We start from the raw sequence: 17,500 nt of genomic DNA, 5'->3' as shown, positions 1-17,500 counted from the left end.
ACTCCGGAGGCAGTTGCAAGGTACCGACGGGCCCGAAGGGCAGCGGCCGTGGCTGTGGACGAGGCTAAGCAGAGGGTGTGGGAGCAGTTCGGGGAATCCATGGAGAAGGACTATCGGGCGGCACCAAAGCTGTTCTGGAAGACCATACGGCACCTCAGGAGGGGGAAGCAGGGAACCATCCAAGCTGTGTACGGCAAGGATGGGACTTTGCTGACTTCAAGTGAGGAAGTCGTGGGGCGTTGGAAAGAGCACTTTGAGGAACTCCTGAACCCAACTACATCAGACACACCCTCCCTGATAGGAGCAGGGCCTGAGGATGATGGGGGATCGACGTCGATCTCTCGGAGTGAAGTCACTGAGGTAGTTAGACAACTCCACAGTGGCAAAGCTCCGGGGGTTGACGAGATCCGTCCAGAAATGCTGAAGGCTCTGGGTGTTGATGGGCTGTCTTGGTTGATACACCTTTTCAACATTGCGTGGAAGTCTGGGACAGTGCCGAGGGAGTGGCAGACTGGGGTGGTGGTTCCCCTTTTCAAAAAGGGGGACCAGAGGGTGTGTGCTAATTACAGGGGTATCACACTACTCAGCCTCCCTGGGAAAGTTTACGCCAAGGTACTGGAAAGGAGGGTCCGGCCGATAGTCGAACCTCAGATTCAAGAGGAGCAATGTGGATTCCGTCCTGGTCGTGGAACAACTGACCAACTCTTTACGCTTGCAGGAATCCTGGAGAGGGCCCGGGAGTATGCCTATCCAGTCTACATGTGTTTTGTGGATTTGGAGAAGGCGTATGACCGCGTCCCTCGGGAGATCTTGTGGGAGGTGCTGAGGGAGTACGGAGTGAGGGGAACCCTGCTGAGGGCCATCCAATCTCTGTACAACCAAAGCGAGAGTTGTGTCCGGGTGCTTGGATGTAAGTCGGATCCGTTTCCAGTGGGGGTTGGTCTCCGCCAGGGCTGCGCTCTGTCACCTATCCTGTTTGTGATTTTCATGGACAGGATTTCTAGGCGGAGTCGTGGCCGTGGCGGAGAGGGTATACGTCTCGGGGGGCTAAAGGTTGCATCACTGCTGTTTGCAGATGATGTGGTCCTGATGGCACCTTCGGTTCGTGACCTTCAGCTCTCACTGGATCGGTTCGCAGCCGAGTGTTCAGCGGCTGGAATGAGGATCAGCATCTCCAAATCTGAGGCCATGGTTCTCAGCAGGAAACCGATGGTTTGTACAGTCCGGGTAGGGGACAGGACTCTGTCCCAGGTGGAGGAGTTTAAGTATCTCGGGGTCTTGTTCACGAGTGAGGGAAAGATGGAGAAGGAAATCAGCCGGAGAATCGGAGCAGCTGGGGCAGTATTGCAGTCTCTCTGCCGCACTGTTGTGACGAAACGGGAGCTGAGCCAGAAGGCAAAGCTCTCGGTCTACCGAGCTATCTACATTCCTACTCTCACCTATGGTCATGAAGTGTGGGTAATGACCGAAAGAATAAGATTGCGGATACAAGCGGCCGAAATGAGTTTCCTCAGAAGGGTGGCTGGCATCTCCCTTAGAGATAGGGTGAGAAGTGCAGTCACCCGAGAGAGACTCGGAGTAGAGCCGCTGCTCCTTCGCTTGGAAAGGAGCCAGCTTAGGTGGTTCGGGCATCTCGTGCGGATGCCTCACGAGCGTCTCCCTAGGGAGGTCCTCGTTGCACGTCCCACTGGGAGGAGGCCCCGCGGCAGGCCAAGGACCAGATGGGGGGATTACATCTCCTCTCTGGCCTGGGAACGCTTCGGAATTCCCCAGGAGGAAGTCGCAAATGTTGCTCTGGAGAGGGAAGTCTGGGGGTCTTTGCTGGAGCTGCTGTCCCCGCGACCCGATTCCGGATAAGCGGTTGAAGATGGATGGATGGATGGATATATATATATATATATATATATATATATATATATATATATATAAATATATATATATATAAATATATATACATATATATATATATATATATATATATATTTATATATATATATATATATATATGCATATATATGCAAAATACGATAAGGGTATCGCAACTGGCTCACCTTTACAGGTACTCGCCCCTGCACCATCTGTGAGCCTGTGGCCTCGCTCTCTTCATCTCTCCTTCCATCAAGGCACCGGCGGGACTCTGCATGGCAGGGACGTCCTCCTCCCTGAGCCAAAACTAAGCTTGACCGCATACCTCAACTGGACATGAGTTGGTTGGCATCAGCAGATTCTCAAATGGGCACCCCCCGTCATCAACGTTTCGTCGAATTAAGCCCATGACGCTTCGGAGGGGCTCGACGGCAGATCCAGCGTCCTGGATCTACCCCCGCTGAATGCCACCCAACTCTATGTCCCTAGTCCTTCAGTAGGTCGGCTCTGCCATCGCACCTTTCTTTGTAACCAAATCCAGCGCGATGCTTCCTCTGCCCTTTTAGTGATGTTGGCTACCAGCCGCTTCCTAGCCAGCCCCTCGATCCCTAGCAGTCCGAGTGCTCTCCAGAGCGACCGCCCCGCAAAGCCTCTACAGCCCACCTCCACCGGTAGGTTCCAGGCCTTCCATCCATTGTGCTGGCTCTCGAGGATGAGGGTTTGGTACTTCTTGAGCTTGCGTTCGTACGCCTCCTCCATCCTCTCTTCCCAAGGTACTGTCAGCTCGATAAGCACCACCTGTTTGGTTCCTCTAGACCACAGAACAATATCAGGTCTCAGGGTAGTGTGGGCTATCTCCTCTGGGAATTTGAGCTGCTTCTTCAGGTCGGCCCGCATCTCCCAGTCGTTTGCTGTGGCCAGAACTCCTTTGTTCCTCCCTCCTGCTGCTGCGCTTTCACCTGCCCTGACGAAGTGGATGAAGCGTGGCCCATTAGAGAGCTGCCTTGTCCTCTTCCTGGCCTGCTCAACACCTTCTGCCAGCTGAGCAAGGATCTGGTCATGACGCCACCGGAACTTGCCATCTGCTAAGCTTGAGTGACAAGAGGAGAGGACATGCTCCAGGTTAGCTATCTTCCCGCAGAGTGTGCAGCTGGGGCTCTCTACCATTCCCCAAGTATGGAGGTTTGATGGGGTGGGCAGGACATCATATGTAGAACACAGCAGGAACCTGATCCGGTAGCCTTCCATGCTCCAGATGTCCTGCCAGGTTAGAGATCTGTCTTTTACACTCTCCCATCTAGTCCAGCTGCCCTGTTTTTTCATGGCTACTGCCTTGACATACCGGCTTTCCTCCTCAGCCTTTCGGACCTCCCTCTGCACCAAGCCTCGCCGCTCCTTTGGGTCAGCTTTGTTCCATCTTGTTCTGGATGAGCAACCCAGACCAAGTCTTCCCTGGGCTACTGATCCCACAATGTCCGCGTGATGCAGTCGATCCTCCGCCTCCCTCAGTGCTTTGCTGGCTAACCACTTTCTGCCTGACCTGACGACAATGCCTGCCTGCCGTACTCGCTTGTCTTTGCTGTCTCGTAGCATCATGGCCTGGCGTGTTTTTGTCACCTTGTACTCCTCCACCACTGATGTTATTGGCAGCTGTAGCTTGCTTCCTGTGCTGTACAGTCCAATGGAACAGAAGCTTCTTGGGACACCCAGCCATCTCCTCAAGTAGGTGTTCAACTTTTTCTCCAGACTCTCAACTGTGGATACAGGTACCTCATAAACCAGGAGTGGCCAGAGCAGACGGGGGAGAACCCCATGTTGGTAACCCCAGGCCTTATACTTGCCCGGGAGGCCGCTCTTTTCGAGGGATGTCATCCAGGCTTCTGCTTGGCTAAGCATTTCTCTCACACTCAGCCGGTCATTGAGGTCTGCCCTATACCACTTCCCCAAGCACTTCACAGGTTTCTCTTGGACAGTTGGGATGATGTTCTCCCTGATCTTGAAGCGAAACTGGTCCTGAACACGCCCTTTCTTCAGAACTAGGCTTCTGGACTTTGCCGGTTTGAACTCCATCCTTGCCCAATTGGTGAGCTCAATCAGGTCCTCCAAAATCCATCTTCCTTCTGGCACTGATCTTGCTGTGATGGTAAGGTCGTCCATGAACGCTCTAATGGGCAGCATCTGGATTCCGCTTGCAAGGACTGCGCCTCGACCTAACTTCTCTGCCGACTTGACAAGAAGATTCATGGCTGCAGAAAATAAAATCACTGAAATTGTGCAGCCAGTGACAATGCCCACTTCGAGTCTCTGCCAGTTGGTGGTGAATTCTCCGCAGGTGAATCGCATGTTGAATCCGTCAAAGTACTGACGCAAGAGTTTCTGGAATCGCTCTGGTATGTGGTAGGTCTTCAAAGTCAGCTCCACTAACTTGTGGGGTATCGTTCCATAGGCATTTGTTAGATCAAGCCACAAGACTGCTAGGTCTCCGTGGTTCCTCTTTGCATCCTCGATGATCTTGGATATTACGCTGGTGTGTTCGAGACAGCCAGATACCCCTGGAATGCCACCTTTTTGAACTGAAGTATCCATGTAGCCATTATCCAACATGAAGGTGGTTAACCTCTTCGCCAGAATCCCCAGGAAGAGCTTAGCTTCCACATTGAGGAGGGAGATGGTACGGAATTGCTTAATCCCTGAAGAGTTTTCTTCCTTAGGGATGAAGCACCCCTCAGCCACCAGCCATTCATCAGCAAGGAAGTTCTTCCTCCATCCCTAATACATATAGATATATGTATATGTGTATGTGTGTGTGTATATATATATATATATATATATATATATATATATATATATATATATATATATATATATATATATATATATATATATATATATATATATATATATATATATATATATATATATATATATATATATATATATATATATAAATATATATATATATAAATATATATACATATATATATATATATATATATATATATATATATATATATATATATATATAAATATATATATATATATATATATATATATATATATATAATATATATATATATGTATATAATGTGAGTGTGTGTATATACATACATATACAGTATATATAAATGTCAAGACTGGAAGCTTTTGTGTGCTCCTCACTGTCACATATCAAGGACACTGTGCATAAGAAGACATACTATAAAAACTACAGTTCAAATAAAATGCTGATGCTAAAACTTCAAGGAGAAGCAAGAACATTAAATGATGCTCCTAAAACTTTACAATGCGTCAAGGTGGTCATACACTCATTTTTTAACGGCTGGGCTCATTTTTACCCCCTTTTTCAAACCACTTAATTGCTTTTGGACATAAAAAAAAAAAAAATCTGATTAAAATGACACAATATCACATCCTGCAGGAAGATGTCACCTAACATTACCATTGTGGGTGCGACGGTACAGGTAACTTTTTGGCTTTGTTTTTTCCTTTTTAAAGTTATTTTTTTCATTTAGCTTCTCAGCAAAAACCACATCCTGCATTAATTGTGTGCCAACACAAAAACAAGTTTATTGATCATTTCAGGAACAAAACATGTTGTTTTTTTTACCACACATTAAACAAATGATGGCATGATTGAGTCAGAGGTGGTGATCCCAGGGCAAGACGAGGCAACGTGCAGGCAAAAAGTATTTATTAGTGACAAAACAAAAGACGAGAGCCGCTAGGAAGTGCACCAGAAGAGTAGCTACAAAAAAAGCAAAAGAGGTTCCAAAATAACAAAACAGAATGCTGCAGGACAGCAAAAGTCTCCCAACGTGAAGCACAGACGGCGTCTACAAAACCTAATGTTCCCACAAAGGAAAATAGGAACTTAAATAGATGCATCATGATGACAAACAGGTGCGAGATGCCAGCGCTCACAGGCATGAGTGAAGGAACTAAAACATCCAAACTTGAACAAACTCAGAATAAGACATGACCTGCGGCCACAGGTCATAAAGTGGCTATACACCAGGGGTCACCAACCTTTTTGAAACCAAGAGCTACTTCTTGATTACTGATTAATGCGAAGGGCTACCAGTTTGATACACACTTCAATAAATTGCCAGAAATAGCCAATTTACTCAATTTACCTTTAACTCTGTGTTATTATTAATAATTAATGATAATTACTCTTAATTGAACGGTTTAAAAGAGGACAAAACACGAAAAAAATGACAATTACATTTTGAAACATAGTTTATCTTCAATTTCGACTCTTTAAAATTCAAAATTCAACCGAAAAAAAGAAGAGAAAAACTAGCTAATTCGAATCTTCTTGAAAAAAATTTAAAAAATAATTTATGGAACATCATTAGTAATTTTTCCTGATTAAGACTAATTTTAGAATTTTGATGACATATTTTAAATAGGTTAAAATCCAATCTACACTTTTTTAGAATATATAACAAATTGGACCAAGCTATATTTCTAACAAAGACAAATCATTATTTCTTCTCGATTTTCCAGAACAACAATTTTAAAAGAAATTCAAAAGACTTTGAAATCAGATTTAAATTTGATTCAACAGATTTTCTAGATTTGCCAGAATAATTTTTTTGAATTTTAATCATAATAAGTTTGAAGAAATATTTCACAAATATTCTTCGTCGAAAAAACAGAAGCTAAAATGAAGAATTAAATTAAAATGTATTTATTATTCTTTACAATAAAAAAAAAAAATACTTGAACATTGATTTAAATTGTCAGGAAAGAAGAGGAAGGAATTTAAAAGGTAAAAAGGTATATGTGTTTAAAAATCCTAAAATCATTTTTAAGGTTGTATTTTTTTCTCAAAAATTGTCTTTCTGAAAGTTATAAGAAGCAAAGTAAAAAAAATAATGAATTTATTTAAACAAGTGAAGACCAAGTCTTTAAAACATTTTCTTGGATTTTCAAATTCTATTTGAGTTTTGTCTCTCTTAGAATGAAAAATGTCGGGCAAAGCGAGACCAGCTTGCTAGTCGATAAATAAAATTTAAAAAATAGAGGCAGCTCACTGGTAAGTGCTGCTATTTGAGCTATTTTTAGAACAGGCCAGCGGGCTACTCATCTGGTCCTTACGGGCTACCTGGTGCCCGCGGGCACCGCGTTGGTGACCCCTGATGTAGAGTGTTTAGCACATGCTATATCAGAAGCAAACACATAAACAAATAGTGAGATTCTATATTTATATATATATATATATATATATATATATATATATATATATATATATATATATATATATATATATATATATATATATATATATATATATATATATATATATATATATATATATATATATATATATATATAGATGAGTGCTGTCAGATGATTTAAATTTTTTAAAATATTTAGTTTCCTCTGATTAACGGAGTAGGTGTGTTTATCCTCCCAGTCTAGACCAATAGTTCAGTCCTAAAGACATTATAATAGATTTTATTTGTAAAAAGCACTTTATGTCGAGTAATAAATCTCAAAGTGCTACAGTGTATTAAAAAAAAAAAAAATAAATAAATAAATAAAAAGATAATAAAGAAATAAATGAAATTAAAAACTAGAACAGCCAAATAGCTATAACTAGTATGCATATATCTAAAAAAAATATTTTTTAAAAATAAGGGTTTTTAAGCCTTTTTTATAAGCATCCACAGTCTGTGGTGCCCTCAGGTGGTCAGGGAGAGCGTTCCACAGACTGGGAGCGGCGGAGCCGAAAGCCCGGTCTCCCATTGTTCGTAGCTTTGTCCTCGGCAAAGCAACATTAACTGCCTGCGAGTCCACATTGAGGGCATAATTCCCCCGTGCGACACAATGTGAGCTCCAGCTGTATTTGGTGAAGACGCTGCACCCTCAATATGTTGTTTTTCCAACTTCTTTTTGTAATGTTTTATTTTGTTCTTATCCTGTCCAGCCACATAAAGTACAGACACATAATATTGATGCCCATTTGTGGCAATAGGAGGGGATAGAAAGATGTAAAAATAAAAAAAATAAAAAATAAAAATAAAAAACGGGGCTGAATTGTAGGGACAAGAGTGGGACAACAATAACAACAGAACTACATCAACTGATACAACATATACGAACATGATACCACTATTAATACAAACCGATTAGTAAGGTCAAAAGTACATTGAGAACACATTGGGGCCACATTGGGAACACATTGGGGCCACATTGGGAACACATTGGTAACACATTGGGGCCACATTGGGAACACATTGGGGCCACATTTGGGGCCACATTGGGGCCTCATTTGGAACACATTGGGAACACATTGGGGCCACATTGGGGCCAAATGGGGGCCATATTGAGAACACATTGGGGCCACATTGAGAACACATTGGGGGCACATTGGGGCCACATTGAGAACACATTGGGGCCACATTGGGGCAAAATTGGGAACACATTGAGGCCACATTGGATCCAAATTAGGGGCCTCATTTTGAACACATTGAGGCCACATTGGGAACACATTGGGGCCACATTGGGAACACATTGGGGCCACATTGGGAACACATTGGGGCCACATTGGGAACACATTGGTAACACGTTGGGCCAACATTGGGAACACATTGCGGCCACATTGGGTACACATTGGGGCCACATTGGGAACACATTGGGGCCACATTGGGAACACATTGGTAACACATTGGGCCCACATTGGGTACACAATGGGGCCACATTGGGAACACATTGGGGCCACATTGGGAACACATTGGTAACACATTGGGCCCACATTGGGAACACATTGGGGCCACATTGGGAACACATTGGTAACACATTGGGCCCACATTGGGAACACATTGGGGCCACATTGGGAACACATTGGGCCCACATTGGGTACACATTGGGGCCACTTTGGGAACACATTGGGGCCACATTGGGAACACATTGGTAACACATTGGGCCCACATTGGGAACACATTGGGGCCACATTGGGAACACATTGGGAACACATTGGGGCCACATTGGATCCAAATTAGGGGCCACATTGGGGCCTCATTTGGAACACATTGAGGCCACATTGGAAACACATTGGGAACACATTTGGGCCACATTGGGGCCACATTGAAAACACTTTGGGGCCACATTGAGAACACATTGGGAACATATTGGTAACACATTGGGCCACATTGGGAACACATTGGGGCCACATTGAGAACACATTGGGGCCAGATTGGGAACACATTGGGGCCACATTGAAAACACATTGGGGCCACATTGGATCCAAATTAGGGGCCACATTGGGGCCTCATTTGGAACACATTGAGCCCACATTGGGAACGCATTGGGAACACATTGGGGCCACATTGGGAACACATTGGGAACACATTGGTAACACATTGGGGCCACATTGGGAACACATTGGGGCCACATTGGGGCCACATTGAGAACACATTGGGGCCACATTGGGGCCACATTGGGAACACATTGGGGCCACATTGGATCCAAATTAAGGGCCACATTTGGGGCCTCATTTGGAACACATTGAGGCCACATTGGGAACACATTGGGAACATATTGGGGCCACATTAAGAACACATTGGGGCGACATTAGGGCCACATTGGGGCTCACATTGGGGCCCACATTGGGAACACAGATGCAGAGGACAAATTCCACCACACCTAGTGTGTATGTGACAATCATTGGATATATATATATATATATATATATATATATATATATATATATATATATATATATATATATATATATATATATATATATATATATATAAACACTATTGGGAGGGTTATTGTCACATTGTTACTGTATATGAATGGACTTCTGTCTTTGTGGTTAATTTATTTATTTTCATATGTATTCTGATTTAGAAACGACCTCTAGTGAACATACACATCTCAGGAAATGATGAGCATTCATTAATGATTTTTTCCCCGATGTAAAATTCGTCCTGACTTGAAGAATGGCATGTTGCGGCGTCAAGGTCCACTTTTGTTCCGTCGTGATGAAAAGCCGAGTTTGTATAACCGATGGGTGTTGCCCTTTTGAACCTGTGCACGATTATTCACCAGGGTGAGCCTCAAACGAAGCGAGCGCTCGTCGGATTGAGCCTGAAGTCTGGTGTGAATATGCAAGAGCGTTAGAATAAAAACCCTGGCTCTAATGGATCGTGTTCTGGATCAGATCAAACACACAACAGATGCTGTCAGCCTTAAGGCAAACGCCTTCAGTTTTGAAATGTGCCGCTCATTCAATCGCCCGTGAATACTTATCGCTTTCTGCCATTGTTGTTCTATGTAAATACTGATAGTCTGTTTTGGAACGTTTCTCTAGGGTCAGGAGGGAAAATGAGGTTTATTTGGGACTCTTTAGTAGTTATGAGTCAGTACGTATATCTCCCAAAACGGGAGACTTGTAAACTACGGAAGAGGGTTTTCAAACTTTGGCTTCTCCTCGGCACTATGACTCGTAGCTACTGGGCATTTGACCCATCCCCATGTTCACCCCCTGGGAGGTGAGGGGAGCAGTGGGCAGCGCATTTTTGGTGATTTAACCCCCAATTCCAACCCTTGATGCTGAGTGCCAAGCAGGGGGGCAATGGGTGTCAGGTTCAAACACTGATGACATCTATTAAACAAGACAAGAGGCAGAATTCAATTTTGCTCAATTTAGGAGAAACGTGTCGACCTGTAACCTCTTACAGTGTCACCCACGCTCTGGTGAAAGATTGTACGCCACCTCTTTTTATTTGGACTTTCCCTGTTTACATAACAACATCTGTTTCTAAAGGGATGGGGAGTATGTAAACAGTCATTGTTTTCGGTCACATTAACCCAAAAGAAAAAGATGCCTCGGGCTTGGGCTGGTCCTGGTTTCAGCCTGGGCAGGTCTTCGATGACAATAGATAACCCCCATCCCGTCTCCTCCCATCGTACACAATGGAATTTTCCAAGCCTTTGCTTGGTGCAACAAAGACAGCCTCTTGTCTGTTCATTGGGAACTCAGAGAACGGAACGTTTTTTGATCATTTACATACAATTTTTCGGACAATGGTTCCCATTTTTTTGTAGTCTTTGGTATGACTCGGCCGGGAGTTTGAACTCAGAACCTCCCAGTCTCAGGGCGGACACTCTAACCACAAGGCCACTGAGATAAGAGCTCCCAGCCGGCACAAGACATTGGAACAACGTTGAGAACTGGTTGAATGAGGTCCTGACGTTGAGCAACTCAAACATAACGTTGAAACAACATGCTTTTTGACGTTTATTCAATGTCAGGTTGTGACGTTGATTTGACTGTTGAGTTTTTGTCATTTCGCAAGCAAATACAACGTTAAAAACGTGCTTTTTGAAGACGTTTATTCAATGTTAGGATCTGACGTTGATTTCACCATTGAAATGTGGTCATCTCCCAACCGATCTTCTACAACACAAATACAACATTGAAACAACATGCTTTTTGACAACGTTTATTTAATGTCAGGTTATGACGTTGATTTGACCGTTGAAATGTGGTCATGTTCCAACCAACAAAGTGGATCCATAATTGTCTCAATTTACAAATAGAACTATTTTGCAACGTTGTTTCAAAGTCAGTTTTAAAGTGCCGTATTTTCCGGACCATAGAACACAACCATGGAACACTGAGATCGGTAGGTCGTGAGTTCAAACCCGGGCCGAGTCATACCAACATGTTAGCCTCTGGGCCCTCCCTGGCCCCTGGGCTCACTTGGTGGTCAGTAAGGAAGGGTACGCCACCTCTTTTTATTTGGACTTTCCCTGTTTACATAACAACATCTGTTTCTAAAGGGATGGGGAGTATTTAAACAGTCATTGTTTTCGGTCACATTAACCCAAAAGAAAAAGATGCCTCGGGCTTGGGCTGGTCCTGGCTTCAGCCTGGGCAGGTCTTCGATGACAATAGATAACCCCCATCCCGTCTCCTGCCATCGTACACAATGGAATTTTCCAAGCCTTTGCTTGGTGTAACAATCAAACGCTTCTATGTTAAAACACTGAACAGATGTTTATTGGGATAAGGTAAACATCTGTTCAGTATTTTAACATAAAAGTGTTTGATTGTGAGGCATTAAAAGCCGCAAAATGCAACAGGTCCATCAGACCCACAAACGCTGGCTGAGTAACAACAATATGAACGTTGCACGGAAAATTTCTCTACCAGTTTCTGCATCCCACAGGGATTCTTCTTTTGTGTTTCTGCACCTGCGGTTTCCACACAAGGTTGCAACGTTGTTTGTCAACACTGTCTGCTCTCATTTCCTCGCACATTTGACATATGTTTATTGGGATAAGGTAAACATCTGTTCAGTATTTTAACATAAAAGTGTTTGATTGTGAGGCATTAAAAGCCACAAAATGCAACGGGTCCATCAGACCCACAAACGCTGGGCTGAGTAACAACAACATGAACGTTGCACAAGGGTTAACCGTCAAGCCAACCAGGTAGACTTGACAGGTCTGCCTGGTTGGCCACGCCAATAAGAACAGCTGATAGGTGACACGTCACAGTGGTCAGGTGACCCTTCTGAAGAACACTGCAGACGACAGTCCAAACATGTCAATCAATCAATCAATGTTTATTTATATAGCCCTAAATCACAAGTGTCTCAAAGGGCTGCACAAGCCACAACGACATCCTCGGTACAGAGCCCACATAAGGGCAAGGAAAAACTCACAACCCCAATGGGACGTCGATGTGAACGACTATGAGAAACCTTGGAGAGGACTGCAGATGTGGGTGACCCCCCCCCCCCCCCTCTCTCTAGGGGAGACCGGATGCAATGGACGTAGAGTGGGTCTGACATAATATTGTGAAAGTCCAGTCCATAGTGGATCTAACATAATAGTGAGAGTCCAGTCCATAGTGGGGCCAGCAGGAGACCATCTCGAGCGGAGACGGGTCAGCAGCGCAGAGATGTCCCCAACCGATGCACAGGCGAGCGGTCCACCCCCGGGTCCCGACTCTGGACAGTTAGCACTTTATCCATGGCCACTTTGTGGAGGGGGGCAGAGGAGAAAAGAATAGAAACGGCAGATCAACTGGTCTAAAAAAGGGGGGTCTATTTAAAGGCTACAGTATACAAATGAGTTTTAAGATGGGACTTAAATGCTTCTTCTGAGGTAGCATCTCTAACTGTTACCGGGAGGGCATTCCAGAGTACAGAAAACACTCTATAGCCCACAGACTTTTTTTGGGCTCTGGGAATCACTAATAAGCCGGAGTTCTTTGAACGCAGACTTCTTGCCGGGACATATGGTACAATACAATCAGCAAGATAGGATGGAGCTAGACCGTGTAGTATTTTATACCTAAGTAGTAGAACCTTAAAGTCACATCTTAAGTGCACAGTGTCGGGTAAAGATTCCATCTAAATATACCGAAAATATTGTCTGATTACAAGACCGTTTGAATGAGTTTATTAAAAGATACCACTCGCAATTTGTTCACTTCTTTGGGGGCAGGAGGGTGGAGGGAACACGTTTTAATCCTGACTCTTTTCCTGCTCGTCTCTCTCAGCGCCGCCGTAGGCTAGCTGACATTGCATCACCAGCTGACAATCATCCGACGGTTCAGGTCGTGTTTCACGCTCCGCGTAAACGAGCACAGTCATCCATTTGAAGCCCCGGTGTTGGGAAACAAAAGGCTGCGGGTTCCAGATAGCAGATGATTTAATCGGGAGGCGAGATACTTCCCGTTACGCCTGCGATCATTTCCACATGCATCCATGCAGCGGGCGCACAAGGGTAATAATTCATCTTTCTAATAGCAAAAACCCCTCTTGTGTTTTATCGCCGCAGGCCACGGATCCAGATGCGGGGGCTAATGGCCAAGTTCACTACCGCATCGTGAATCATCCTGACTTGTTCGTAATCAGCGCCAACGGCAGCATCTACACCCGGGTCCCGCTGGACCGGGAGCTAAGGAGCCGCTACCAGCTGGTGGTGGAAGCCTCGGACGGGGCGGTGGACCCCCGGCGCGCCACCTTGACCCTCACGGTGGAGGTGACGGATATCGACGACAACAGCCCCGTCTTCTCTCAGCGGACGTACGCGGTGAGCGTGCCCGAGAACAGCCCCGTGGGAACCGTCATCCTGACGCTCAGCGTAAGTGTTTATGAAACATCCATCCATTTTCTACCGCTTGTCCCTTTTGGGGTCGCTGGAGCCTATCTCAGCTGCATTCAGGCGGAAGGCGGGGTACACCCTGGACAAGTCGACACCTCATCGCAGGGCCAACACAGATAGACAGACAACATTCACACACTAGGGACCATTTAGTGTTGCCAATCAACCTATCCCCAGGTGCATGTCTTTGGAGGTGGGAGGGGCCTATCCCCAGGTGCATGTCTTTGGAGGTGGGAGGGGCCTATCCCCAGGTGCATGTCTTTGGAGGTAGGAGGAAGTCGGAGTACCCGGAGGGAACCCACGCAGTCACGGGGAGAACATGCAAACTCCACACTGAAAGATCCCGAGCCCGGGATTGAACTCAGGACTACTCAGGACCTTCGTATTGTGAGGCACATGCACTAACCCCTGTTCCGCCGTGCTGCCATATATATATATATATATATATATATATATATATATATATTAGGGGTGTGGGGAAAAATGTATTCAAATTCGAATCGGGATTCTCACGTTGTGCGATTCAGAATCGATTCTCATTTTTAAAAAATCGATTTTTTATTTGTTGATTTAAAAAAAAACAAAAAAAAAAAACATTTTTTTTTTTTTTTAAAATGAATCAATGCAACAAAACAATACACAGCAATACCATAACAATGCAATCAAATTCCAAAACCAAACCCGACCCAGCAACACTCAGAACTGCAACAAACAGAGCAATTGAGAGGAGACACAAACACGACACAGAACAAACCAAAAGTAGTGAAACAAAAATGAATATTATCAACAACAGTATCAATATTAGTTACAATTTCAACATGGCAGTGATTAAAAATCCCTCATTGACATTTATAAACATTTATAAAAAAAAAAAGAACAATAGTGGCTTACACTTGCATCGCATCTCATAAGCTTGACAACACACTGTGTCCAATATTTTCACAAAGATAAAATAAGTCATATTTTTGGTTCATTTAATAGTTTAAACAAATTTACATTATTGCAATCAGTTAATAAAACATTGTCCTTTACAATTATAAAAGCTTTTTACAAATATCTACTACTCTGCTTGCATGTCAGCAGACTGGGGTGGATCCTGCTGAAATCTATTTATTGAATGAATAGAGAATCCTTTTGAATCGGGGAAAAAAATCGTTTTTGAATCGAGAATCGTGTTGAATTGAAAAAAAAAATCGATTTTGAATCGAATCGTGACCCCAAGAATCGATATTGAATCGAATCGTGGGACACCTAAAGATTCACAGCCCTAATATATATATATATATATATATATATATATATATATATATATATATATATATATATATATATATATATATATATATATATGTCTTAATTAGATTATCCAAAAAATAGTGCTCGATACCGTGGTAGAGCGTAATATGTATGTGTGGGAAAAAATCACAAGACGGATAACCCCTCATGAAACAGGCCTGTAGAGATTAAATAGTCTTGTGATTTTTTCCCACACATATATATATATATATATATATATATATATATATATATATATATATATATATATATATATATATATATATATATATATATATATATATATATATATATATATATATATATACACTACCGTTCAAAAGTTTGGAGTCACCCAAACAATTTTGTGGAGTAGCCTTCATTTCTAAGAACAAGAATAGACTGTCGAGTTTCAGATGAAAGTTCTCTTTTTCTGGCCATTTTGAGCGTTTAATTGAGCCCACAAATGTGATGCTCCAGAAACTCAATCTGCTCAAAGGAAAGTCAGTTTTGTAGCTTCTGTAACGAGCTAAACTGTTTTCAGATGTGTGAACATGATTGCACAAGGGTTTTCTAATCATCAATTAGCCTTCTGAGCCAATGAGAACACACACATTGTACCATTAGAACACTGGAGTGATAGTTGCTGGAAATGGGCCTCTATACACCTATGTAGATATTGCACCAAAAAGCAGACATTTGCAGCTAGAATAGTCATTTACCACATTAGCAATGTATAGAGTGTATTTCTTTCAAGTTAAGACTAGTTTAAAGTTATCTTCATTGAAAAGTACAGTGCTTTTCCTTCAAAAATAAGGACATTTCAATGTGACCCCAAACTTTTTAACGGTAGTGTATATATACCGTATTTTTCGGACTATAAGTCGCAGTTTTTTTCATAGTTTGGCCGGGGGTGCGACTTATACTCAGGGGCGACTTATGTGTGAAATTATTAACACGTTACCGTAAAATATCAAATAATATTATTTAGCTCATTCACGTAAGAGACTAGACGTATAAGATTTCATGGGATTTAGCGATTAGGAGTGACAGATTGTTTGGTAAACGTATAGCATGTTCTATATGTTATAGTTATTTGAATGACTCTTACCATAATATGTTATGTTAACATACCAGGCACGTTCTCAGTTGGTTATTTATGAGTCAAATAACATACACTTATTCAGCCTGTTGTACACTATTCTTGATTTATTTTAAATTGCCTTTCAAATGTCTATACTTGGTGTTGGGTTTTTTTAAATACATTTGTGTCGAAGTCATGATTATTTTTTTCACGCTTGAAATAAGAAATGATTACTTTAAAAAAGTAGTTTTATACTTGTGAGTGTTGACGACACAGCTTTGCAACACTTGATATTCCAGTTTCAAGTATGTTTTACTCAATATAGGTCATCAAATCTCTGCAACAAGCTGTAATATCTTACTGAGATCATTTAGGACCAAAACCCTTAAAACAAGTAAAACACTCTAATATAAAATCTGCTTAGTGAGAAGAATGATCTTATCAGACAGAAAATAAGCAAATATCACCCTTATTTGAGATAATTCATCTTACTTATGTCGTGGGTTGTCCGAAGCTTAAACAGCAACAAAAGTGAGTTTAGTACAAAAAGTTTATTTACCCATAGTCAAAAGTGCAAAGTCGGATTGAGCTGCCCATGCAGACAAACAAACGTCCTCCGGAGGACACGAGAATCAAGCCATCTTTTTCAGCCCTCGTCACTTGGCCATTTTATCTGTTTCCCCCATGCCCGAAGGTCCCGTTGTTTTCGACATGTTTGTTTGGCAACTTCCTTGAATCCCTTAGTCATGCTTAGACAATCAAAACATTTTGTAGAATGGTCAGAGCGACTCCATATTCAACTTTGTCCTACATCTGGTCCTTCGATGGTGAAATGAAACAAGCAGACATTCTTGATAGACACGAAATATAGCTCAAAGGTCAGAAATTCTACTACACTTAGATTATCAGTTTTTGCAGTGCATATATGACTCCTCTTTGCCACCTCCTGTCGTGACATCACAAAAAAGCCAAAGAAAAAGCGAAGCATGCCTGGAATGCATCTGGCAGGTGTATTTGGTGTCCAAATTGTGACCTTTCGGGCTGTTGAATTTTGAGGTTCCCCTTTGCTCCGCTTCTCATGAGGCTATTTCTGTCCATTGATTCTATATAATAAGTATTTATCGCTGGGGAAAAATA

The 17,500-nt window shown here is 42.8% G+C and overlaps 1 protein-coding gene across 1 annotated transcript in view; it reads left to right on the top strand.

Annotated features, from left to right (window-relative positions):
- The window catches only part of LOC133657825 (protocadherin-15-like), a 176,061-nt gene that overhangs the window by 150,504 nt on the left and 8,057 nt on the right, over positions 1-17,500 (top strand). Inside the window, exon 19 of the mRNA XM_062059606.1 lies at positions 13,678-13,983. Coding sequence (XP_061915590.1) covers positions 13,678-13,983 — 306 coding nt within the window. The remainder of the gene's footprint in view (positions 1-13,677; positions 13,984-17,500) is intronic.

Source organism: Entelurus aequoreus, linkage group LG09 (genome assembly GCF_033978785.1).
Source record: "Entelurus aequoreus isolate RoL-2023_Sb linkage group LG09, RoL_Eaeq_v1.1, whole genome shotgun sequence".
Classification (NCBI taxonomy): Eukaryota; Metazoa; Chordata; class Actinopteri; order Syngnathiformes; family Syngnathidae; genus Entelurus; species Entelurus aequoreus.
Note: the sequence above shows the minus strand (reverse complement) of the source record. Positions and strands in the feature narration are given on the sequence as shown.